Here is a 26,634-nt window from a genome sequence, read left to right as displayed (position 1 = left end):
AATCCAGAAGTCTGAAATCAGGGTATCCGCAGGGTCATTCTCTCTCTGAAGGCTTGAGGAGAAGGTCTTGCCTCTTCCAGCTTCTGGTAGTGGCAGCAGTCCTTGGCGTTCCTTGCCTTGCAGCTATAGCACTCACATCTCTGACTCTGTCTTCACATGGAATTCTTCCCCATGTATCTCTCTCCTCTTCCCAGTCAGATTGAGTCAGGGACAACCCTACTCCAATAGGACTATTCATTTTTAACTTGTTACATCTGAAAAGACCCTAACTCCAAATAAGGTCACATTCTGAGCTACTGGGGATCAGGACTTCAACATATCTTTTTGAGGAACACAATTCAACTTATAACAACAGGAGTGGATGGGCCTTTCTTCTGACTACTTTCTAACCCAGCAGAAGACTGGCAACTGCTTTTCTTCATTGCCCACGGCTGGCATGTGAGGCTCATTTCTAACAAATCCCCAGCAGCCAGAGAGCAATGGTGGGACAAGAGAGCATCACACCCTCCATGCTCCCTAAACCCAAGAGGGATTTCTGGAGCAGCCAGGCCAAGCACTGATGTAAAAGTGTCATGGCCCCTTCTTGGATGACTCCCCTCCCAGCCTTATTCAGAAATATTAAAGAAAAAGATGAATCCCCACCAAGGATGAGAAATAAGCGGGCCACTGACCTATTATAGCAGCCACAGCTTCCACCATGTGCCCAGCCATCTTATCGGCTGGACCTTCTGGCGTCTTTTCTCACTGCCAGGTGAGGGCAATCATGAGACTCACCTGTTCTCCCTATGAGGTAAAAAATGACTGATATCCATCTAACAACCTTCTAAGAGGATTATGCTGAACCTTGGCCTACTTCAAATGTCTACTAGATAAAAGCCTTCAGTCTATGGCTTGGGGAACTTTGATCCTCCTGGGGATCAAAGACACCTGTCAGGATGGCTGTGTCCTATTCAAGACTATGTCTGCCTTCCTATGCTAGCTGCTGAAAATAGGGAAAGAAACAGATGTGGTCCTTACCCTTAATGAGTCACCTGTCCAGTGAGAACACAGGCTTGGAGACAAGAAAGTGCACATTACTATTGGGGCCCAGGGATGACATGGGAGGATGAGCCCTCAAGTCAGCCTGGGGAAATCAGGGAAGATCTCACAGAAGAGTTAGCATCTGAGAAAGAGTACTGGCAGTCAGACAATTTGGGATAAGACACGCTAAACAGAGCACAGGATGGAGCAGAGTCACCAGAGCAGTGTGTATTTGGGGCCAGTTAGCTGGCTGCTGTGTCTGAAAAATAAAACAAGAGGGCCAAGGGGGTGGGGGAGGATGCTGAAAGGCAGGTCAGATGATCCAGACCGGGTGGGTTCATCCAAGGAGTGGAGGTCCCTCACTGGAGGCAAAGGGAGGCACTGAGGATGTTCAGGGTGAGGAATTGATGCATTCTGGGCTGCAGGTCAGCATGATTCCTCAGGCAACAGCCCAAAGCAGATTCCAGGGGCTCAAGAAAAAATGATACTATATTAGTACTGGGCACACAGGAAGGGCTCAATAGATACTTATTAAATAAACAAAATACATCCAGACCCACTGCAGTGGTTGGGAAAGATGTGAAGAAAGAGCAAGAAGCCAGTATAGATTTGAGAGGGATTAGGGAGAATAAGTAGGAGTGAGAGAGGGGAGGGAACATGCAAGGGAAGGAGACGAGGACTCCAAGGGTGACTCTAGATTTCTCCTTCAGCTGATGAAACCAGACGTTGCAGCTGGATGGCACTGGCCATGTTGGTGCCCCAGCTCTCTCTGCTCCAATACCCTGCTCACCAAGGTACCCCCTGAGAGTGATGCGTGCCCATTTTGCATTTTCCTCAGAGGGGACCCGCAAGTACCAGCAAAATGAGTATTCTGGGCATCACAGGAGTTGCCCACTACCCTATAACTGATGAACTATCACTTAGATTAAATAGCATTCTCCATGAGTTACTGATGATCATTCAGGCCTCTTCCTCACCCCTGTGCCCACATCCAGTGAGTTACCAAATCTCCAGATGCCTCTTTCTTTGGAAGTAGAGACGCTGACTGGGCGACACTTTATCCATCCAGCACTTCCCATGTCATAAATGCCCCCAGACCACCCCAAACCCCAGCAATTTGTAAGATGCTTTGCACAGAGGTAAGTTCTTAGTACATAGTATCTACGGAGAAGTGACATCATGCCATAAGTGTCCAATACTTCCCCAAAATATATTCTTGGTACCTGAAAGTCCACAGGAATTGAGCCATAGGGCACACTGAGATTTAGAGCTTCGACGTCCTCCCGCTGCCTGATGTCCATCCAGGGGTTATAGGCTACAGGAGGGAGGCCAAGAGGGACCTGGGGATCAGGAGCCAGGGTGATGTTCTCCAAGGGATACAATTTCTGAAACTCCTTGAGGAAAAGCACATAAAGCCACCAGATTGTCACTCTTTTAGCAAAGGCACAGGGCTGAGACTCTATCAGTATTTATGTTGCCTTTTTTCTAAGCCTGTGATGCATTTATATGGTGACTCACTAACACTGCTCAGACATTTCCCCACCTGAAAGTCGGACCTTAAATCACTCTCACAAGATGCCAATGGTAATGAAATACTGTGACTTGTTTTCGACAGAGTAGTGACAGCTCTCTTCCCTCATAAAATCATGCACTCCTGTTCCTATCCTCCCTCCATTGCAACTAGAAAAGGAGTGGAGAGGTATTGTCAGTTCCCCAAACCACCCTCAGGTTTGTAATTCACAGGAACTCAGCACACAGTCATACTCATGGCTATGATTGATTACAGTTAAAGGAGACCAAACACATTCAGCAAAGTGGAAAACCACATGGATGAAGTCTGGGGAAAACCAGGCACAAGCTTCCAGAGTCCTCTCCTCGTGAAGTCACACAGGATGTGCTTAATTCCCCCAGCAACGAGTTGTGTGATAACATGTATGAAATCCTGCCACCAGGGAAGCTCATTAAAGCCTTAGAATCCAGGGTTTTTACTAGGGCTGGTCACCCTGGCATCCTCTGCCTACACATGCCAAACTTCCAGATGTCATGCAGGAAGGTAAGGGTTTTCATAAACAGTACAGGTATAGTGAGCCACTCATCAGTTCTTGGAATGGTAGGAACACTCCAGAGATTCAGGTTCCCAGCCAGGGTTAAGCTCATAAGCAGAACTTCCAAAGGATGATAGTGAGGTCTGCAAGGTTAATTCTTCTGCACAAAAAGCAAAAGAAGTGAGACTTGCTCCATCAAGGGACCTGACAGCTCCTGCTAAGAAGGTGATATCCCCTGGGACAATCTAAGCAAGATACCAGCAGCATCAAAGAACATGCCTTCTAGTCTCAACTCTCCTCATGAGCAAGGGATGAGGAGTTAAAAAGTGGGCTGCTCAGGCCCAGGGAAACACAATAAAGAAACGCTAACAATGATAGGGAAAATATTTTTTTAAAAGATATTACAAGCTCTAAATGATATACATGCAAGCACAGGATTTGAGGTTCCAACAAAAAATGCAGTGCTGTGTGTATAAGGAGTCTGAGCTGACAGGCTCTGGGGGAAATGGAATTACTGAAGAGAGATACACATACCCTGGAATTGTGTCCCAAGGACCATCCCCTATTGCAGGCCTTGGCAGCTCTGACTTACTTCTCTATGATGATCTCGCCAACCAACTCAACATTTTCTCATTGAGTTCAAGGAAAGGAAATAAAACCCTCCAATGGAGGAAAGTAGAAAGCCAAGCATTTCCAACAAGATTCTTATATGTACTAAGTCTACTACTTAGCTGTGACCTCTGAATCCCACCTTCACACCACCGAGTATACTCGTGTCATCAGGCACCCTTGGTGATCAGGGATGGCAGGACATGGCCACCTTCACTATAAAAACCCCTTCTTTAACAAACAGCACAGCTGTCATGACTATGTTGGATCAGCCCTCAGCCAGCTCTTCACCTTGGGGTATCTGAAGGGGATGTGCGGCTTGTGATACCCAACAGCCAGGAAGAAAGGACTGGCAGATGTTTTCATTTTTTCCAACAATCGTATGGCTTTCTTGGTGCTCTGTTTATCAGGCAAGGTACCCTCGGGTATATCTGCCACATCCACAGGGCAAATCAGGTTGGCATGGAGTTCTCCATCTGGCCCTCTACATGTCTTTCAAAACAAAATATATAAAGTCAGCTTGTTAAGTGCAAGAAATAGAAGTCATGGATTTTACATACACAATGTATTTAACATTCATATCAGCAACCCAGCCCATTAAGTATTAGTCATTCAGGACAGAGACACAGGAAGTAGAACTTAAACAGAGAAGTGTTTCTGCTTTTCCAGAGAGGGGCCAGAAATCCACCAGCACTTACCTCCCTGCTGTTAATCCTCTGTCTATATATCATAATTAAAGGAAACCCAAGTAAACTAATGATCAAAAAAATCTGCCTCCAACTCAATAAAGAAATAAGCCCATTTAAAAATGGCTAAAGGACTTGAATAGATATTTCTCCAAAGAAAATATACAAATGATCAATAAGCACACATAATGATGCTTAAAATCTTTAGTCATCATGGAAATGTAAATCAAAACCACTAGGGTGGCTATAATGTTTAAAAATGGAAAATAACAAGTGTTGGCAAGGATGTGGGGAAATTGGAATTCTCATACATTATTGGTGGGAATGTGAAATGATGCAGCTACTTTGAAAAACACTCTGACAGTTCTGCAAAAAGTTAAACATTCTAACTAATAAAATAGTAATATGCAGATTGACCATCACTACAACACACAAGATGGCCACCCCCATGTGGTCAAAGATGGCCACCACAAGATGGTCAGCAGGGGAGGGCAGTTGTGGGTGATCAGGCCAGCAGGGGAGGGCAGTTGGGGGGACCCAGGCCTGCAGGGGAGGGCAGTTGGGGGGAGCAGCCCTGCAGGGGAGGGCAGTTGGGGGTGACCAGGCCAGCAGGGGAGGGCAGTTGGGGGAGACCAGGCCTTCAGGGGAGGGCAGTTGGGAGGGACCAGGCCTGCAGGGGAGGACAGTTGGGGAGGACAAGGCCTGCAGGGGAGGGCAGCTGGGGGCAATCAGGCCAGCAGGGAGGGCAGTTAGGGGTGACCAGGCCTGCAGGGGAGGGCAGTTGGGGGCAACCAGGCCAACAGGGGAGGACAGTTAGGGGCAACCAGGCCTGCAGGGAAGGGGAGTTGGGGCAACCAGGCCAGCAGGGGAGGGCAGTTAGGGGTGACCGGGCCAGCAGCGGAGGGTAGTTAGGGGTGACCAGGCTGGCAGGGGAGGACAGTTAGGGGCAATCGGGCCAACAGGGGAGGGCAGTTAGGGGTGACCATCCAGCAGGGGAGGGCAGTTGGGGGCGACCAGGCTGGCAGGGGAGGGCAGTTGAGGGGGACAAGGCCTGCATGGGAGGGCAGTTTTGGGGGACCAGGCCTGCAGGGAAGGACAGTTGGGGGTGACCAGGCTGGCAAGGGAGGGCAGTTAGGGGTGACTGGGCCAGCAGGGGAGGGCAGTTAGGGGTGACCAGGCCTGCAGGGGAGGGCAGCTGGGGGCAAGCAGGCCAACAGGGGAGGACAGTTAGGGGCAACCAGGCCTGCAGGGAAGGGGAGTTGGGGGCAACCAGGCCAGCAGGGGAGGGCAGTTAGGGGTGACCGGGCCAGCAGCGGAGGGTAGTTAGGGGCGACCAGGCTGGCAGGGAAGGGCAGTTAGGGGCAATCAGGCCAACAGGGGAGGACAGTTAGGGGCAATCGGGCCAACAGGGGAGGGCAGTTAGGGGTGACCGTCCAGCAGGGGAGGGCAGTTGGGGGCAACCAGGCTGGCAGGGGAGGACAGTTAGGGGCAACCAGGCCTGCAGGGGAGGGAAGTTGGGGGCGACCAGGCTGGCAGGGGAGGGCAGTTGAGGGGGACAAGGCCTGCAGGGGAGGGCAGTTGTAGGGGACCAGGCCTGTAGGGGAGGACAGTTGGGGGTGACCAGGCTGGCAAGGGAGGGCAGTTAGGGGTTACTGGGCCAGCAGGGGAGGGCAGTTAGGGGTGACCAGGCCTGCAGGGGAGCAGTTAGGCATCGATCAGGCTGGCAGGGGAGTGGTTAGGGGGTGATCAGTCTGGCAGGCAGAAGCAGTTAGGGGCAATCAGGCAGGCAGGCAGGTGAGTGGTTGGGAGCCAGCAGTCCTGGATTGTGAGAGGGGTCCCAGATTGGAGAGGGTACAGGCTGGGCTTAGGGACACATCCAACCCCCACCCTCCCCATGCACAAATTTAGTGCACCGGGCCTCTAGTAGTTATTATGTGACCCAACAATTCCACACCTAGGTATATAACAAAAAGTAAAAACCTAAGTCCACACAAACACTTGACCTAGCGATTCTACCCGAGAGAAGTTAAAGCGGGTCCATACAAAAACCTGTGCATGAATGTTTATAGCAGCTAAAAAGTGGACATAACACAAATGTCCACTAACTGATGAATGGATAAATAAAATAGAATACTCTCTGACTATAAGAATATTGAAGTTCTGATCCATGCTACAAAATGGAGGAACCTTAAAAACATTATACTAAGTGAAAATAGCCAGACATAAAAGGACATATACTATACGATTCCATTTATACAAAACTAGAGGCCTGGTGCACGAAATTCGTGCACGGGGGGGGGGTTGTCCCTCAGCCCAGCCTGTACCCTCTCCAATCTGGGACCCCTCGAGGGATGTCCGAATGCCCATTTAGGCCCGATCACAGTGGGATCGGACCTAAATGGGCAGTTGGTTATCCCTCTCATAATCCAGGACTGCTGGCTCCCAACTGCTTGCCTGCCTGCCTTCCTGATTGCCCCTAACCGTTTCTGCCTGCCAGCCTGATCACCCCTAACCACTCCGCTGCCAGCCTAATTGTTCCCCTGCCAGCCTGTTTGCCCCCAACTTCCCTCCTCTGCCAGCCCGGTCACCCATAACTGCCCTCCCCTGCAGGGTTGATCGCCTCCAACTTCCCTCCCTTGCAGGCCAGGTGCCTCCAAACTGCCCTCCCCTGCTGGCCATCTTGTGGTGGCCATCTTGTGTCCACATGGGGGCAGGATCTTTGACCACATGGGGGCAGACATATTGTGTATTGGAGTGGTGGTCAATCTGCATATTACTCTTTTATTAGATAGGATAGAGGCCTGGTGCAGGAGTGGGGGCCAGCTGGTTTGGCCTGAAGGGTGTCCCAGATAAGGGTAGGGGTTCCCTTGGGGCATGGGGCAGCTTGAGCAAGGGGCCTGTGGTGGTTTGCAGGCCAGCCACGCCCCCTGGCGACCCAAGCAGAGGCACTGGTATCTGGAATTTATTTACCTTCTACAATTGAAACTTTGTAGCCTGGAGCAGAGCCAAGCCTCCTGCATGCTCCACCGGCAGCCATTTCTGTTTGAGTTAATTCACCTTCTATAATTGAAACTTTGTAGCCTTAAGCAGAGGCCTGAGCCCAGCCAGGGTGTGCGGAAAGCTTTGCTTTCTCCGTTACTGTGGGCAACCCTGGCCTGGTCTCTCCAGCTCCGTGGCTGCCGCCATTCTGTTTGAATTTGTTTACCTTCTATAATTGAAACTTTGTAGCTTGAGTGGAGGCTTAGGCCTGTCAAGGGCAGGTGGAAAGCTTGTTTCCCTCTGCTGCCTGGGAAACCTTGCTCTAGGAGGCTGTAGCCATCTTGGTTCGGTTTATTTGCATACTCGCCCTGATTGGCTGGTGGGCGTGGCTTGGGCTGGTTGGCGTGGCTTGGGTGTAGCGGAGGTATGGTCAATTTGCATATTTGTCTATTATTAGGTAGGATGTCCAGAAGTGGCAAATCAAAGAGAAAGATCAGTTTTTGCCACAGGCTGGGGATTGAGAGGAAATAGTTAGTGAATGATAATGGGTACAATGCTACTTTTTGGGGTAACAAAATGGTCTTAAATTGGTTTTGGTGATGGTTGCACAACTCTGTGATTATACTAAAAATCATTGAATTGTATACATTAAAGGGTGATTTTTATGGTATTTGAATTATATCTCAAAAATTTTTTTTAAATTATCTTCAATTTCAAAGACAGATTAAGGTGACAGTCTATGGAATTACCAGATCCTCAACCACACCATGCACAGAATGTAACCCACTGCTTCATTTCCCAAAGTAGCCATGCTGGCCAAGGGCCAAAGTCAATTTTGACCATGATTTCCACCTTACAAAGACTCAGGGGCAGCGGCAGCTGCTGCTCCATGTCAAAAAGGAGCGTCTTTCCACAGGCTGCCTTGTCCACCCAGCCCCAGGCTGGACAGCCCAGCACCTGACTCCCAGCATCTGCTCCTCTCTATATGATCTCCACCACTCACAAGGGATTTGGCACCGTCAGACCCACCACTTTGAGAACAAATGCAGAGTGGGAGACATGGGCCTGGCATTTGAAAGGTCACTAAAAAGTAGCAAAATAGCCTGGCCAGCATGGCTCAGTGGTTGAGTGTCGACCTATGAACCAGGAGGTCATGGTTCGATTCCCTGTCAGGGCGCATGCTCAGGTTGTGGGCTCGATCCCTAGTGTGGAGCATGCAGGAGGCAGCCAATCAATGATTCTCTCTCATCACTGATGTTTCTATCTCTCTCTCTCTCTCTCCCTTCTTCTCTGAAATCAATAAAAAGATATATTAATATATATATATATATATATATATATATATTTTTTTTTTTTTTAAGTAGCAAGATGGTTTCAGGGAATGTAGGGATTTAGATGGGGTCTTCCAATCTCATTCTGTTAATACTCAAGCCATAAGCCACCAAGTCCAGAGCCCATACCTTTCACTCTATATAAAATGGAAAGCTGTCAAGAATTTAAAATACTCCAACACACCAACCCCCACAAATCCACACCCTTCTCCATATGATGTATCTAAAAGCCTCCAAGGAGCATGTCATTTCTCAGTCCAGCAGCTGGTCTTCTGAATTTCTTAAATATGGGTTTCAGTTTCATTTATAGATTGGGAATTCATCTGAACCAATATTAAATTACTTTGTATATTCCTTTTCTTCCATAATGCTCTAAAATTTTAAAACTCCTATCAAAGATCTCCGCACCTGAACATACCCATTAGGCCTAAGACAGACAGATAATCTGGGCTGAAGGTCCTGGTCCTGAAGCACAGGTCTCTCTCTCTCTCTCTCTCTCTCTCTCTCTCTCTCTCTCTCTCCCCCTTCCATGTCTCAGATCTTCTATAACACTCAGCACAGAGCCTTATCCAGAATGAGCACCAAGGAGCCATTAAACGAGTCTTAAACACTAGAACAAGGCATGCCCGCTCACTTCTAAAACAAAGCCACCTCTTCCACTGGACCTAATGTCAAAGATCTCAACACTTGTCTTTGTCAAGTCATAATCACAAACAAAACCCACAAACCTCAATGGGTAACCAGCTTGAAAGAAGGTATAGCATACATAATAGTTAACCTTAAATTACTAGACAGGGTAAAAGTGGTTCCTCTTTGGAACCATACCCTGTTCATATCCTTACCTTAGTATTTTCATACTTTTCAGAGGAGGGATGATAAGGTAGAACCGACCAGCTATATGGAAAATCATCACTATGATTAGAAGATATTCCTTGAAGGGGGGAAAAAAAGAAAGTCACTAAATAAAACATGAAGGGTTTTTCAATGCCCTCCTCACCCTAAGTTAAAACTTTGTAAACATTTTGGCAAGTATCATCTCCCCTCTTTGGGCCTCAGTTTTTTAATCTATAAAATCAAGAGCTTAGGCCCCTTGATGATAAATCCCCCTAAAGCCAACTCTCTCTAGGTTTCTATTTGAGCACTAAGCATCTGACTTCCCAATCTATAAAGCCTTCGTGACTCAAGTTAGGCTCTTAGGAAGAAACCTAAAAGGGTGAGATAAGCCAATCTGTTACAGCAACACAGCCCTGCAGCCCTCACTGGAGCCTCTCACCTGCCCTATGAAGAAGGTGGCAAAGGCACATATACCACCATTGGCTGGGTGGGAAGATGAGGCTCAGAGAAGGTTGGTGCTGTGCCTGATGCCAACCAGATATTACATGATTGAGCTAGGACTCCAACCCATGTCTTAGAACTCCAGGCTCAGTGCTCATTCATGAAGCATAAACCTATCCTAAGCTCAGTAGTTAACAGCCTATTTGGGAAGACAAAATAACAACATGTGAAACCAAGAAATCAGCCAGTGCCAGCTATATAGAGTAGAAGTACTGTGTTAAGTGGAAGAGGCCCCAGGCCCAGAGGTGATGTGGGTCTGGTGATGGTTTGCAGTGAGGGCTTTTGAGTCAGCGAGGCTTGCAAGGAGTCTTAGGGGAAGTGCTACCAATTGGATTTGAGGGGATTAGCCAGGAGGAGCAGAGAGGGTAGTGCAGTCAGAATCCCAGGAGAAAGAGCATTATCAGCACAGTGAAATATTTGGGGGGCAGTGGATGGGGGGCTCATCCACAGAATAAGCATAGTGGATAGAGCAGAGGTCACTGACAGACCTGGATTCAAATCCCGGCACTGCTCCTTAGTACTTGTGCAACCTTGGGCAAGCTACTTGACCTCCAACAAGCCTCAATTTCTTCCTCAGGAAATGATGACTCTGATAAAAACCCACCTTGTTTGCTGTTGAGGAGAGGATTAATAGAGCAGCTAGCACAGTAACTGGTACATAGCTAGCATTGAATCAAAGGTGGCTGCTGTCATCCTTGACAGATTCTTCCCTGACAGAACAAGGTCTTGAGAACAAAGAACAAGTTGAAAAATGTATTTCCACAAGGACTGGAGGCAACACTTTTGTTCTCTGGCTAACACTCTGCTTCGAGCCTTATCCCAAAATCTAACCATCAGGAGGAAGGAGGCCAAACACCACCACTCAGGCTATATCTGGCCTCCCTTCCTGAAACACAATCTCCCCTCTGCTTTATTTTCTCCTCTCCCCAAAACTCTCTCTTCCCTCCAGCTGCACTCAGACAAGGGGGTATCATAATATGAGTACTGACTACAGAAAGTTCTCCTGATGGTGGGCTTTTGGTTACACAAAATATTCCTGACATATTCACCTTCAAAACTGGGCCTGACTTAGCCTAGCCTAAAGTTACCCTCAACCTGGACTGGCCAACTGGGTTCCAGAAGAAGGCTGCTGATGTAAGCAGTGAACAAAAGGAAAACTACTGAAAACTTTCAAGTAGTAGCCCCTACTGATAAGCACTGTGTTCTATACAGGGCTTGGGTTTTTCAATGCACTTTCACACTCCTGAACTACCTGCACTGGAACGCTCCCCTGGTAGGTAATTAAGGTAGTTATGACTTCAGCTTCCCAGAGAAGGATCTGAGGCTCAGAGGGTGAATGATTTGCTCAAGATCAACTGCACAGCTAAGAAGTGGCAGAGCTGGGGCTGAAACCCAGAGGCCTGGATTCCTGGTGGCACTGCCCATCAGTAGTTCACTCTGCCTCCAGAGATGTTCATCTCAGCTGTATGTGGGACAGCAAAGATCTGAAAACAACTTGGACTAAAGTACAGTAGATCTATATATTAGACTACTGGGATGTCATTTAAAAAAAAAACACTTTGTATGAAGAGTAACTATATGGGAAAATTTTATGTTAAAAAAATCATGATATAAAATTATATGTACAGAATAATCTCCAATCAGAAAAACAATGTGCCTAGAATAGGGTGGATATCAAAATACAGCTCCCCCACAGGGTGCTGTGATTACAAGTGTTTTACATTTAGTTTATACTTTTTTTTTGTCCAATAATCATGCAATTCTTCTGTAAGTTAAAAAAAAAGTCTTAAAGTTTGTCTGCTTCAGCATTCTCATTTTGGCATTAAAGAGAGTCAGTTTATCAAGCAGTGTTGAAGGTCAGGACTAGCAGCCCCTGACACTCTATAGGTCCTTGGTAGCAGTTTACACTGCTTTTGCTGACCTAATGCACAGACCTAAGCAGCAGCCCCTTCTTTAGGCAAGACAGCAACAACAGTTATGGCTACATGGGACATCTTCACATGTTCTAATCCTTAATCCCTAACTTACTGACAAGGACCCTGGAGTACAGAGGGTCAGGCACAGAGCTAGAATCTCATCCAATCCAGTGCACATCCTTCCACCCCATGAGCTGAAGGAATCAAACCGTACCATGACTAATTTCTGTAAGGAAGAAAAACTCCCCCTACCCTTTGTTACTTCTACCCTTTTTACCCCCTTTCACTCCTCCTGCCAGGTTGAGAAGTAAGATTTTATAAAAAGTCAGTAGTGAATAATGAGGTATCCACCTATTCCCAAGAGGTTTCTGCAAGGACAGCCCCAACCCCAGGACAGAATCCCCAGTGCTTGGACATGAAACAAAAAGTAACCCAGAGTTTGGACAGCAACCAGTACCTGGGTGAAAGACTTTTCCAACCGACATGGTCACGTAGCCATTCTCTTTGAAGTACTGGGGGATAGTGGAGAAGTTTCCAGCCTGCACTCTCCAGTAGGAGTTGAAGTCATACAGGCGGGTGGTGTCAGGTCTCCTCCCTGTGAGGAAGGAAACTCGGCTCGGGGCACACACTGCTTGCTGTTAGGGAGCAGAAGCAGAGGCAAACATCATCAGAGAAAAACAGTCTGGGAGCTAAAACGTAACCAGGCAACCTACTGAGTCCTCAGCAAACAGCTTGGCAGCTGAGTCATGCAGATCTCAAAGCCAACCAGTGGGATTTGGGTTTCACCCAGTCACCAGAATGTTTGCCAGGAAAGAGGGAGGGAAGGACTCAGCCCCTCAAACCAGCAGATGATTATGTCCTTCTACACAACAGTATCTCACAGGTGCACAGAGCAGGCAAGGGTCCTGGGGGTGCCCTCAATAATGAGATGAAGTGCAACCATGGCAAGCTGGCTGAACTCACTCAAAGTTAGCCAGCAGGTCTGAGGGTGCCATTCTATAGCACCCCTTCCTTCTCAGCACCTATGGGGAAGAAGGCTGGTCAGAACCATCCTGAGTATGTTAGGGCCAGGGTATTACTTGGGCCCAAGGAGGAGGGGAACCTTGAAAGTACAATCTTCCTTGTTAGTGGACAACCAGGTTATCACAACTGCCATTTTCCAGATGATGCTTCCCTCTAATAGAGAGATGCCTGGCACAATCAGGGCCATCTAACAACTGCTAAGGTGATCCCCCTCTCCAACCCTCAGTGCACAAGGCACACATATATACCTAGGGACCCAAGACATACCTGGGCAAAGGCATTCTGGAAGAGGAGACTGTGGGATGCCAGTTGGTCGATGTTTGGAGACCTTATGAGCTTGTCCCCATAACAACCCAGGGAGAGACGCAGGTCATCCACAATGATTAGAAGGACATTCAGAGCATCTGCACAGGAGGGTGCAGCTTCAGTGAGATGACCTGCACAGACACTGAACCCAGATCATGGTAGGTGCTAAGGTACTGAAAGGCCCAAACTGTACCCTGCACCTTGACAAACCAGCTAATCAAGCCAGAGATGGTGGGAGTCGGTGCACAGAGGAAGCCTCAGTCCCAGGTAGTAGGGTTAGGCTTTGGCCATGGCCTCAAGCCTGGATGAGGGAGGGAGAGAGGAAGAGACCAAGGGAGAAAGAGGGAGAGGGAGAAAAGGTTAAAAGAACAGAAAGAAGCCCTGACCGGTTTGGCTCAGTGGATAGAGCATTGGCCTGTGGACTGGAGGCTCCCGGGTTTGATTCCGGTCAAGGCCAGTACCTGGCTTACCAGCACATCCCCAGTAGGGGGTGTGCAGGAGGCAGCTGATCGATGTTTCTAACTTTCTATCCCTCTCCCCTCCTCTGTAAAAATCAATAAAATATATTTTTTTAATTAAAAAAAAAAACAGAAAGAAAAATTTGGGGAAGGAGGGAAGTATGGATAGAGGGAAGAAAAGACAGTGAGTGGAAGGGAAGGAAGAAAGGATGAATGTAAAGATGGATAGAAGCAAGGAAGGAAGGAGGGAAGACAGGGAGGCAAGGAGGGAGGCAGGGAGGGAGGGAAGGAGGGAAAACTATGAGGGAGGGAGCGAGAGACTAAAGGATGAATGTAGTGAGGAAGAATGAAGGGAGCTGGGAGGGAGGAAGAGAGCCCCACAATCAGGGCAAGAGCACAGGCATCACCTTTGGAATTGTTGCCTGGCGCCACGGATCCTAGAGGGGTGCAGAAGGAGCCCAGGACCAGGCCTAGCAAGAGCAGGCCCCGGTCCGACAGCGGCATTTCTGCCTCAGTGCGACTGCTCCAGAGCCAAGGTGACAAGTCGCGGCGGGAGGGCTGGGTACCGCCACCTCCGCCACCACCGCGGACTACGCCGACAGGGCCTCTGGGACCAAAGGCCTGAGCGCCGCAGCGCTAGTGCGCCTGCGCGCCTGTTCTTAGCCTCGCCCCCCTGGGGGCGGGGCCTGGTGGAAAAACAGGCTCTTGCTTCTGATCCTCTTTGGAGAGCTGCTGCAGTGAGTCTTTCAAGGTGTTTCCAAAGATTTGAGATGCAACCACTGTTTTTAAAAAGCAGTTTCCTGCTTCTTTGCCCTTACTCCTACTGTGCTTTTAACCTGCAGCCTTTCCCTTCCCTCTTCTCTCTATAAAAGTCACTTTTCCTTACAGAGCACCCCAAAGGTTCTCTCCTTCAGTGAGAACCTTTGAGAACCAGCATTTCTGACTCCCTTTCCTAATCATCTGTTCAACAAATACTAAGTACCGCAGATATGTATACCAAACACTATTGGTGGCTTGGGAGTTTTTAAGTCCCTGCCCTTATGGAGCTGGCAGACAATAAATAACCAAATAAACACAGAGTGGCAGTGGCATGTATAGTCTGGAGGGGAGGATTTTCTTGTTATTTTCTGTGGGAGTAGCTAATAAAGTGACATTTTAACAAAAGCCCCAAGGTGATGAGGGTACAAACTACATGGCTGTCTGCAAGAAGGGTGATCCAGGCAGAGGGAGCAGCCATTGTGTGGAAGATGCTTGACAGTGTTAGAGGATCACAGAGGCTGGTAACAGGAGATGGGAGGAGTGACGATCATAACTCCCTGACAAGAATCATTCACTGTCTCCCTGGGACTGAAGGTTAGGAAAGACATCACAGTCCCTATGCTCCCTCTGAACAACCACAACTCCCCAGTGAAATAACCTAATATGATGCCAGGTAGATTAGAGGTATTTTTTGCGTGAAGAAATACATAAATATTAATGTTGTTATTGAGGGCTTCCTATGACCCAGGCAATATGCTAATTTTCTCCTCACAGCAATGCTGTGAAATAGATGCTGCTATCATTCCCATTTTACAAATCCAGAAATTAAACTCAAAGAGGCTGAATCACTTGACCAAAGACACACAGCCAGGAAGTAGAAAAGCAAGGTGGCTCTCAATTAGAGGTGTGCCTCCTCAAGCAATAGGCAGAACATGGTCATTTCCTGTGGCCTGCCACTGCTGCTGCTGTACCTGCTTTGCTGTTTCTTCAGGCCCCAGCAATGGGAGGTGTTCACACTGAGGCCTGGCAGGTGTCCCACTGGGAAGGGCCAGCCTCTGCCTGCTATCCCCAGGCCAGAGCACACTGAGCCCCTCAGGGTGGGTCAGCCCCAGCCCAGGGCCCAAGCTGCCAGGCTTCAGGTGGCCCCTCAGCTGTCCCTCTTCATCCTGACCCTTCCCTTATATTGGTGGATACTCAGGGTCTTGCTCTTTTCCTCCCAAAATTATGGCCTAATGTCTCAGGAAAGTCTGAGCCCAATGTCAATAAATACTACAGTGGATGTTCAGAAAGTTGTTCTTACTCTTATTTCCTCTTTCCTTGGGATCTGTAATACTTTATCATAGCAATAGGTGCCTCCTATGAGCTTGTAAACTAAGGACCTAATTATATTCTCGTCCTTACCAAAAGGCCATTAAGAAAAAATAATTCAGTATACCCCAGGGTTGACCAACGTGAAGAATGAGGCAAAGTCACACACTGTTCCTGCCTCTAAAAATGTCTGTGGTTCTTTTGTGCACTGAGTCCCATCTTATCTAGGCCCAGGGGGAGGGGACTACATGAGGATTAAGGAGGCAGACTGGTTCTTGCCTGCTACCCTCCCTCAAGAGTGCACTGTCTGTGGGAAGGACAGGCAGGAGTATAACTTGATCAACATAATACAGGTGGACTTTTGATTTGTCAAAAAGAAGAGTTTCCCCAGAGGAAGCAATGGATACAAAGACAAATTCACCTAATCTAACACTGATTCAAGCACCTCTGATATATTGCTGAGGTGTTGGAGTCCACCAAGAAGAGTTAGCTGGAAAGCCTGTTCTGAACAATAGCCAGGCCTCTAAGAATAGATATGAGAGATGACAGACAAGACATGGAATCTTATCTGTATCTTTCTGGAAAAGTTTTCAGATTTGAATAAAGGTAAACAGCTAGTATTCATTGACAGCTGTAGTGGACACACCCTAAGCCTACCCCAATGAGTCATGCCCATGCATATTCCCCTCCATTTGGGTGTGGGGTGGAATATGTGCTTCTAACCAATAAAATATGATGAAGGTTACACAGGATGTCACACCTGTGACTACATTACAATGAAGATAGGAGTCCATTACGCTAGAAAACACTAGGGAGATCCTCTTGCTGATCTTTGAAAAGCCATATTGTAACTTCATAGAGAGAGCCACATGGCAGGGAACTGTAGGTGACCTTAAGGACCTGAGGGCAACCTCTGGCAAAGAGCCAGTAAGAAGACATGAACTGGTCCTAGAACCACAAGGAAATGTATTCAGCCAACAACCATGTGACCTTGGCAGAGGACTTCAAACTCTAGAAAGAATGCAGCCTGGCCCTAGCCAGTTTGGCTCAGTGGATAGAGCGTTGTCCTGTGAACTGAAGGGGGGACATTGTAATACTTTCAACAATAAAGATAAATTAAAAATAAAATAAATTTTAAAAATGTTTAAAAGACTGATGAAACTGACAGCCTAGAATAGCTCCAAAGGGGATTCCAGTCAAGTGCACATGCCCAGCTTGCGGGCTCGATCCCCAGTAGGGGGGGTGCAAGAGGCAGCCAATCAAAGATTCTCTCTCATCATTGATGTTTCTATCTTACTCTCTCTCTCTTACTTCCTCTCTGAAATCAATAAAAATATATATTGTTTAAAAGAATGCAGCCTGGTCAACACTACAACTGCAGCCTAGTGAGACCCTGAGTGAAGGATCCAGCTAAGCTGTGCCTGGACTTTTGGCCCACAAAACTGTGAACTAATAAATGTGTATTCTTTTTTTTTTTTAATGTGTGTTCTTTTAAGCTGCTAAATGTGTAGTAACTTGTTACACAACAATCAAAAATGAGCACAACAATATTACTAATTCATAATATGAATAGATATTTGACCCCAAGGTCAGATCACTTCCTAGGGTGAACCAACAAAACTCAAGTAGACATGGAAGTGGCTTCTTATAGTTCTTAAAGCCATAAAAGAATCCATGCAAGCCATATTGTTCCACAGAAACTGTACCCATTAAGACAAGCTCCCCAGGGCATGTGATGGCTACACAATTCTGGAGAGAAAAGATGGCATCTCTGTCCTCAGATGGCCATAATCAAAGAAAAGGTTGAGGGAAAAGGGAATGTCTTCAAGTTTCCAACAAAGCCCAAGAAGCCACAGACACGGCTGAGCTTGAACTTTTAGGGCAACGAGAGGGGCTTAAAAGGTGAAATGCAGAAGTAGAAGAACATAATGATGCAGGAGAAGTGAAAGTGAAAGCTGAAGACAGACTTTTTGGGCACATAATCCAATTTAAGGAACACACACAGCCATGGTTGCTATAGACACCCTAGATTTGAGGATCTGAGTAATTCCCACTACTGAAATTTCAAAGATGACATTTTCAAAGTACTTAAACACCCCAAATGACCTGAAGGTGAAACACCTTCCAAAATATCAGGTACAGTCACACAGTACTTTCAAGTTATTGAACAGTTTTTAAGGGAGTAACTTAATTTCACTAAAAACTAAAATATTTGGCTGAGAGCATCATAATATCAGGCCTCTGATGTCTCAAGATTGGCACTGCTCTGTAGCTCAGAGCCTACATGAGATTTAAGAGGGACATCAAAAATAAACAGTCCAAATCTTGCTATATAAACAAGAACAAATATTAAGTACATTTCTAGAAAATTAAATAAATAATGATTAGTTCCACTTCTAGTTCAAGTCAATGAACCAGATATAAGCATTCATTGTCTCTTATGAATTAGGTTCATCAGAAAGATGACACTAAAACAGAGCTAAGTGTGCAGGAGGATGTTTATTAGGAAGTGCCTTTGGGAGATACATCCATAGAAAGCTTGAGAAGGGAGCAAGACTGGACAGACTGGTCAGACAAGGACTTAGTGAACCACACAGGACAGTCTAGAGATAGAATAGCCCTTCAGAGTTGTCTTGAGTTAGGCTCAATATCTTGAGATGGCAAAGTATTTTTTTGTATCATAAATCAGCTAGATATGAGATGCCTTAATGAGCCAATTATTTAGGAGTGGTCTTTATTATGTGCAGGTTCAGAGCAGAATATCTCTGTCAAATTCTAAACAAACACAGGAAGGAGTATTCCCTTTTCATATCCTTCTAGGTCTTTGTGTAAGTTATTTTTGCATACAGCTTGTAACCTTGAGTATATATCATATCTAACAAACACCTGTCATATCTATACAGACAATTTGTAACCTTAAGTACATATTATATCTATACAGACAACTTGTAACCTTGAGTACATATCATATCTAACAAACACCTGGCATGAGAATATTATCAGTATCATTGTATCAGTCCCTTTAGATAGCTAGCTTGCAAGGTCAGACAATTAAGTTTATCTTTTCTATTATTTAAACTAAAAAGCAAAGTTATTTTTACAGAATAAGAGACCATCTAAAAATAACAGAATTGATTTATGGAACAAGGGACTAGCAAAAAATAGCAGAGAACTTCAAAACAGCAGTTTCAAACAGCAGTTTTCCCAAAGGAGGGATCATTATTATGCTTCATTCCCCACTGGTTTTATGTTAAATGAGTCAAATTATTGACTCTTGTGGGTCATTGTTGGAGAGGGGGTCATACTGGCTCCTGAGGACCATAAGCTTGATGGAATTAATTCTTTGTTGAATAAAGTTAGTAAACCAGTTTATAAGACAGGGGCCCAGAATGAGGGCCAGGAGTACATGCAAGAGTCTGGTGCAGAGTCTTGGATTCTCTATTCTGCCTGGGCTGCCTTAAGCTGGGTGTGATGAAGCCACGTCAGGATTCCGTCGACCTCGACTGCTGTGGGGTGGTCTAGATGATGGTGTGTGGTCCTTTTTAGGTAGGAGTCAGTTCTTATGTGGTAAATTTCTTCATCCAAACAGAGTCACCAGGGCAGAAGGGATTAACTGGATCAGAAGTTGGTACAGGCAGAGTGTCTCAGATGTGCTTCTGGATTGCTTTCTGGGTGGACTGTAAAGCCTGTAAGGACTTGAGTAAAGATTGGTTATGGATTTTAGCTTTTATTATTTTTTTTCTAAATCTGGGGACTGTTTCCTGGAGTAACTTCATAGCTACTATGGTGGCTGTTTCTGTCTTAGTCGGGTAGGTCAGGGTCTAGAAGAGTCACTAGAATTTGTAGAGGCCCCACTAGTTTTTAGGGCAGCCTCCCGGGTGCATCGTCCACTGCTCAGTTCCCTCTTGCTTCTGGGGAGTCCCCTTTCTGGTGCCCCTTACAGTGGACCAATGCCATTATCTTAGGTAGCTAGATGGCTTCTAGTAGTGCCAGAATTTTTTTCGTATTTTTGACGTCCTTCTCAGCTGAAGTTAAAAGTCCCCTGTTCCTTGTAAATAGCACTGTGTACATGAGCCATTGCAAACACATACCTGCTATCAGTATAAATTGTTACTGATTTGTCTTTTGCTCACCAGATAGCCTGAATAAGGGTAATTAATTTGGCCTTCTGTGCTTACATCCCGTGGGTGAGTGTCTGAGACCAGATGGCTTGGTCTAAGCCCCTTATCTCATACTAGATGCCTGGTGCATGAAATTCGTGCATGGGGGGGTGCCTCAGCCCGACCTGCACCCTCTCCAATCTGGGAGCACTCAGGGGAGCCCTCTCCAATCCAGGAGCCGTGACAGCTTAGGCCCACTCCCCATGGTTCTCTGCTCTCTTTGGGGCCTGGCCTCTCTGTGCCCGCTGCCCAGAGGCTCTCCACGGCCCAGAGGCCCTCCGCAGCTGGGGCGGGATGCTTGCCTCGTCACTGCGGTGATGAAGCAAGCATTCCGCCAGGCTGCTCACACTGCCCACTCTCAGCAGTTGTCCCCCCAGGACTGGGGGACTCCAGCAGGGTTGAGAGGACTGGGCACCACCATCTTGTGGCTATGGGTGCCACCATCTTTTGTGACAGAGTGATGGTTAATTTGCATATTACCCTTTTATTAGATGGGATTTGTAAAGGTGGAAAGACTTAGTTACATTTGGTAGTGCCAGTTGGCCCATCATCCTTGCTCTGCTCATGTCTGTTTTACTGTCTAATATATTACCTTAAGGATCCTGGCTCTGAATTCTGTTAGGGAAAATGGATATTGGTTGGGCTTCTTTGGCTACTTCCATGCTGAAGAGGGATGGAGTTTTCTTTTCAGAGCCAAGAAACCCTTGCTGTCTGTCAGAGGGACGATGAGGTCTGGGCACCTAAGGAGGTGGGCTTGTGACCTGGCGGAGACAAACTATATTATAAAATTTAGTATTATTGAGCAATTAGAATAGCAAGAGTTACAACAAATGGTCTGGTGGAAGGGAAAGAAAACATTTCAGTTCTAATAACTGTTATTGAAATAGACTTTTTCTCCTTAAAATTATCATTCTGTTTATTAAAAGAGCTAAATCAAGACTAATTTATCTATTGTATTCAATTTAGCCTGATTGTTTGCATAAATATAATAAGAATGGTAACTGACTACCTTTGCCGGAATTTCATGATTGAATCTTAATGTGCTTTGTAGGGCCAGAAAGCCAAGCCATCCAGCTGCTGCCATTAGACCTGCCTGCAGTATCTGCTGAGTTAGGTTAATTCCCCACCTGTAGTGAATCCACCCAGGCCTGTGCCCTAGGCTTTAAGGCCCATCTCAGTAGCCTTCTTACTCGTTGTGGCCTAGAGTGCATGGGTGTTCCACAGGGACACAGAGGCACCCTTATTGCTTCCCTTCTACTCTGACCAACCACCAGTGATGGTAGGGTATGGGCCTGATATTCCAGCGCCAGCTATTTTCAGGACTACCAAGCAGGATACCAGGCTTTCTCCATGGCACTCTTATTGGCTTCAAGTCTTCAGAGTTCAGGCAGGACTCTTAAAACATGATACTCCAGTCAAAGTTTTTGGTCAATAAAACCACTATTGGAAACCGGTCTTAGTGAATTTATGCAAAGAAATGCATTGGCATGATTTATTTACTAAGAATTGCCAAATTTCAGAGGAATTGTATAAGGATAAAAATATAATGACCTGCTTTAAGATTTTCTGATTTCTCTTGCCCATTTGGGCACCTGCCCTTTTGGAAGCTAGGTATCCTTTATTTTGAGGGGGGGGGGGTATTCAACCCTATATAACCCTCTTCCAGGATAGCTAACATATGGCCATAACAATGATGCTTAGTGTGGGAAACTGGACACTTGCCAGTTACTCCCAAAGACTACCAAGGTCTGTACAATAGCACAGGTCTATAGTAATTGCTGGCAGCTGCATTAAAATCTGTAAGAGAATCAAAGGTTAATATAACATATTAACACTAGAGGCCCGGTGCATGAAAATTCATTAACTGGAAGGGGGGCGTCCCTCAGCCCGGCCTGTCCCCTCTCATAGTATGGGAGCCCTCAGGGGCTGGAGGTGACCTAGCAATCAGGGGAAGATGACACCCCCATCACACCTCTGCTGCTGCCACTGCCAGGAGCGCAAGCCTCAGCCGGCCCTGGTTACCTGAGCCTCAGGTGGCCCTGGGCGGCTGGGCAGCCACCATCTGAGACTTGCTTGTGCATCGGGCTGTCCCTGGGTGGCTAGGGGGCTGAGGGGACTGGAGGACTCCAGACGCAGGCACGTGGAACAGCCAGGCCCGCCTGGGGGCGGGCCCAGCCTTGCCGCACACCTGTCACCCTGGCGGGGCTGAGGGGACTAGGCGCCTCCATCTTGTGGCTGTGAGCACCGCCATCTTTGAGGGCGGGGCAGTCAATTAGCATATTCCCTCCTTATTGGCTGTGGGTGCTGCCATCTTTGCGATGGCATGAGGGTCAATTAGCATGTTCCCTCTTTATTAGATAGGATAATGAAGTACAATATTGGCACTGTGGCCACTTTAGGCAGCTAAATTTTTTGCTACCAAACATGACACTTGATAGGGCTATACAAACATTTCAGGGAGGTGACTAAAGTCCATTTTTGACCTTCCCACACAAAGCAAAATTGTCCTTGACTTTCTGGAGCCATGTTCATGAGAAGAAGGCATCAGCCAAGTCTATCATGTAGGGCATTGCTCTAATGCCATGTAGAGTGATCTCTGCTCCTGGCAATAACCGGTACCTGGGAGTGTAGCAGGGGAGTCACCTTGCACAGTTTTCTGCAATCCACTGTCAGGGCTTGTGTGTGGCGGCCAGTTCTTCTTTCTAGCTGCAAACACAGCCGTCCAATTTCCCTAAAATGTATTCTGGCATGGGAGAAAGTTGTTTTGCTGTACACAGGCAGCTTAACCCCTATACAACTGGGCTCGCACCTCTGCCTAGCAAACTGCAGTCTACAAGTTCAACATGCAGCCTCCAGTCCTCCTAACCCAATAGGGTCTCGGCCAGTCCCTCAGTCAGACTCCTCCTCTCTGGGAGCGTCTGAAAATCCTGAAGGCTCGCCAGTCTATGGAAAGTGCCTTTCCTTTACCCTCTCCTGTTAACTCTGTTTATCAGTTACAAGGGCCTTTCCATCCCTGTCTTTCATCACTGCTTGATTCCTAGTGGTGAGCCAAACACAGCAGGGGCTGCAGGGAGAGTCAAGTTTGTACATAGCAAAGCGCTCAGGTGACAGCTTGGGCATAAGGCCCTTGCCTTCCCACTTGTCCACTTTCCTGGCAGGGACTTTGACCTTTCCCACAGGCTTCTCTGTAAGTAAGAATAAGGTATCTGCCCCCCCCCCCCCCCCTGTAACCAGGTGTCTTGGCCCACCCCTTAGTCTAAGGCAGTGGTCGGCAAACTCATTAGTCAACAGAGCCAAATATCAACAGTACAACGATTGAAATTTCTTTTGAGAGCCAAATTTTTTAAACTTAAACTTCTTCTAACGCCACTTCTTCAAAATAGACTCGCCCAGGCCGTGGTATTTTGTGGAAGAGCCACACTCAAGGGGCCAAAGAGCCGCATGTGGCTCGCAAGCCACAGTTTGCCGACCATGGGTCTAGGGCATCCAGCCTCCCCCTGCCTTCCTTCTCCTGGCTCTCTAGGGCTGAGTCTGCCTAGTAACCAGCTCTAAATCACCAGGGCGGCTGCAGACTTCAGATCTGTTTCTCCTCCGCTTGGCTCCTGGGAGTTTAATTTTTTTTCTTGCTACTAAAACCTTACTCTGTTCTTTTTATTATATACACTAGTGTTCCCGTTGCAGGAAAAATCCTGCAATAGGGTTTCCTGCTGCACTCTACCCCACCCTGCCTGCTCTCCTCCATTGTCCCCCGCCCCCCCGATCTCCGCCAGCCCCCCTGCTTTTCTAACTTCTCCGCCAGCCTGCTCTCCTTCCTTCTTCCCTGGCCCCGCCTCCGCTCCTCCCTTCTCTCCTGGCCCGCCTTCTCCGCCAGCCCCCCTGCTTTTCTAACTTCTCCGCCAGCCCCCCTGCTTTTCTAACTTCTCCGCCAGCCCACTCTCCTTCCCTCTCCCCTGGCCCCGCCTTCGCTCCTCCCTTCTCCCCCGGCCCCGCCTCCACTCCTCCCTTCTCCCCTGGCCCCACCTCCACTCCTCCCTTCTCCCCCGGCCCCGCCCCTTCTCCCCCGGCCCTGCCTGCTCAACTTCCTTCTCCCCCGGCCCCGCCTCCGCTCCTCCCTTCTCCTCCCCGCAGCTTGCTTGCTTCTTTGCAGCTTTGCTCCCTTCTGCAGCTCTTGGCTTCTTTCTACACTGTCGCGATATGCAAATTAGCCGCCATCTTTGTTTGGATAATTTGCATATTTGTCCTGATTGGTTGGTGGGCGTGGCTTGGCTGGTGGGCGTGGTTTGGGCATGGCAAAGGTGCGGTCAATTTGCATATTTGTCTATTATTAGATTAGATAATCTTTATAAATTTCATACTTTTAAATTAGCCTTCAAAATTATTTTCCATGTTCTTCAAAAATGTATAACTATGCCTTAGACTTTCTATTCAGTATCTTTAATATTTTTTCTGTCACACTATCAGCAACTTGTAGACCTTTTCTTTCTTTAAAATGTATTAGAATTCTTTATTCTTAGAAACTTCACTCCTTTAATGATTACCAAAAGTGAACAATCAGCATTTTTAGATTAATATTTATGAACACACTTTAAATGTAATTTTTCAAGAAAATATACCTAGACCTTCTGTGATAAAACTAAGAGCAGGTAAATTAAAACTTGTCTAGTAAAAACTGCTATATTTTTCCTTATGTAATTTCAAGTATATTGTATCAGTCTAATTTAGTTTTGGAAGGGTTAAAGAGAACAAAATGGGACAGAGAAAAATTTACTGTGCCTTGCAACTTGCGGCCTTGAGTCCAGTGCAGTTCAGATAAGACACCTGGTAGGCTGCCGACCAGACCCCTATGCCAGCAGAGCGGTCTGAAGCCAGTAAAAATCAACAAGAACCTATCTCTACCTTCTTCATAATTAACTTCCAACACCACCCCCCTTTCTGCATTAACCATTTACTCTGTCCTGAAACAAGGCAAATGGTCTGAGATCCTGTATATTTAGGCTTTTTACATTTAAGGATACTTTTTTCTTTCTGTAACAGTTGCTTTCCTGCATAGATTTTTCCTCTTTAAGCCCCTAGAGCAGTGGTTCTCAACCTTTTTAATGCCGCGACCCTTTAATACAGTTCCTCATGTTGTGGTGACCCCCAACCATAAAATTATTTTTGGTGCTACTTCATAACTGTAATTTTGCTACTGTTAATGAATCTTAATGTAAATATCTGTGTTTTCCGATGGTCTTAGGCTCTACAGCAGCAGTTCTCAACCTGTCACGACCCACAATTTGAGAACCGCTAGCAGGATCACCTAAGACCATCGGAAAACACAGATATTTACATTAAGATTCATTAACAGTAGCAAAATTACAGTTATGAAGTAGCAACAAAAATAATTTTATGGTTGGGGGTCACCACAACATGAGGAATCGTATTAAAGGGTCGCAGCATTAAAAAGGTTGAGAACCACTGCCCTAGAGGATCTTAAATCCTCCTCCTTTACTACTCTTGTTGTCTCCAACCATCCCCCTGTCCCCCAGCCCAGGGCTCCTCTATCTCAGCAGGCTGAGAGCCTACCACCCTATCCAGCGAATTCCATCACCACTACCCCTATCTCACACCCACTCCAGAGCAGTCTTCAGCTCTCTTCCTCCCCCTACTCTGGCACTAGCCTTAAAGTGCCCCCTTCGGGAGATTGCTGGTGCCAAATCTGCCTTCATGCCCAGGGCTACACAGATACCCTCCGCTGGTGCCCCCCCACTCTAGTCAGAGCAGGTGCTGTCTCTAACAGAGACCCACTGTAAATCTATCAGGAAGGGCAGGCAGGTTGCTGGTCTCAGGACCACATGATTCTCTGTTTGCTAGAAGGGCTGAAAAAGGTAGCCTACAAAGCAGTTAATTATGAGAAATCTGGCAGTCTTTCTCTCTCACCTGACACAGGCTATGAGAAAATGTATTTATCTTAACCCAACAAGCCTTAGCAGGGGAGAAAAGGGTAGTGGTCTAGCCTTTGTTTAAACTTCTCTGCTTGAACACTCTGTAGTAGCCCAAGAAGCAACCAGTAGCCACACCCTACCAGGCTTGGAGGCAAACTTTTTTCCTTGGAAATCTCAGTCAGACAGAGGGGAGATAAGAAGCCATAAATAAAAGTTCTTTGCTCTTTGAAATTTACTATTTTGTTTCCGATAATTAACTTGAAAAGACTTCTCTCTTGCTTTTTTACAAGCAATCTTGGAACCTAGCCAGCCTTTGTTTTCTCTGGGCAAAACCCTTTCATAAATTTATACCTTTAAATCTACCCCAGAATTCCAAAATTTTAACCTAATACAGTAAAATCACAAGTCTAAGTGGGCTGATTCCCTCTCTAAGAGAGAGCAAAAAACCCCCTGGGAAAAAGGAGGTCCCAGCAGCTGCTTGGGGGTTTTGCAGTCCGCCAGAGCACCCAGTCTTAAATAAATCAAACGTTTTAGCCAGATGAATCAACAGAAGTGCAGAATAAATCAAAGTTGCTTTCGCTTTTACACAGGCTCTCACACTTACATTTATAAACCATTTAATGAACAGATAATTATGCCAATACAGACAAACATCCATACTCACACTCTCTCAGTAGACTAGCCCTGTTGTGGAGCAGATGCGAGTGAATGACCACTGGAGCCCAGACCAAATTAAAATCTAGGGAGCCTTTATTAGCCGGGCGGCCGGACGACC

General features: G+C 46.8%; 1 protein-coding gene across 5 annotated transcripts in view; it reads right to left on the bottom strand.

Annotated features, from left to right (window-relative positions):
* The window catches only part of IDS (iduronate 2-sulfatase), a 33,088-nt gene extending 18,764 nt beyond the window's left edge, over positions 1-14,324 (bottom strand). For 4 of the 5 annotated variants that reach the window (XM_079765518.1, XM_079765516.1, XM_079765520.1 and 1 more), the window contains exons 1-6: positions 14,116-14,324; positions 13,212-13,381; positions 12,379-12,556; positions 9,513-9,601; positions 3,966-4,166; positions 2,244-2,414 (exon numbers count right to left, since the gene is read on the bottom strand). In XM_079765518.1, coding sequence (XP_079621644.1) covers positions 2,244-2,414; positions 3,966-4,166; positions 9,513-9,601; positions 12,379-12,556; positions 13,212-13,381; positions 14,116-14,212 — 906 coding nt within the window. In that variant the 5' untranslated portion in view covers positions 14,213-14,324. The remainder of the gene's footprint in view (positions 1-2,243; positions 2,415-3,965; positions 4,167-9,512; positions 9,602-12,378; positions 12,557-13,211; positions 13,382-14,115) is intronic. The other variant, XM_079765517.1, reaches the window with a different exon arrangement.
* Between the last annotated feature and the right edge of the window lie 12,310 nt (positions 14,325-26,634).

The sequence above is a fragment of the Cnephaeus nilssonii genome (assembly GCF_951640355.1).
Source record: "Cnephaeus nilssonii genome assembly, chromosome: X".
NCBI classification, from domain to species: domain Eukaryota; kingdom Metazoa; phylum Chordata; class Mammalia; order Chiroptera; family Vespertilionidae; genus Cnephaeus; species Cnephaeus nilssonii.
The sequence above is the reverse complement of the archived record's forward strand: the minus strand, read 5'-3'. Positions and strand labels throughout refer to the sequence as shown.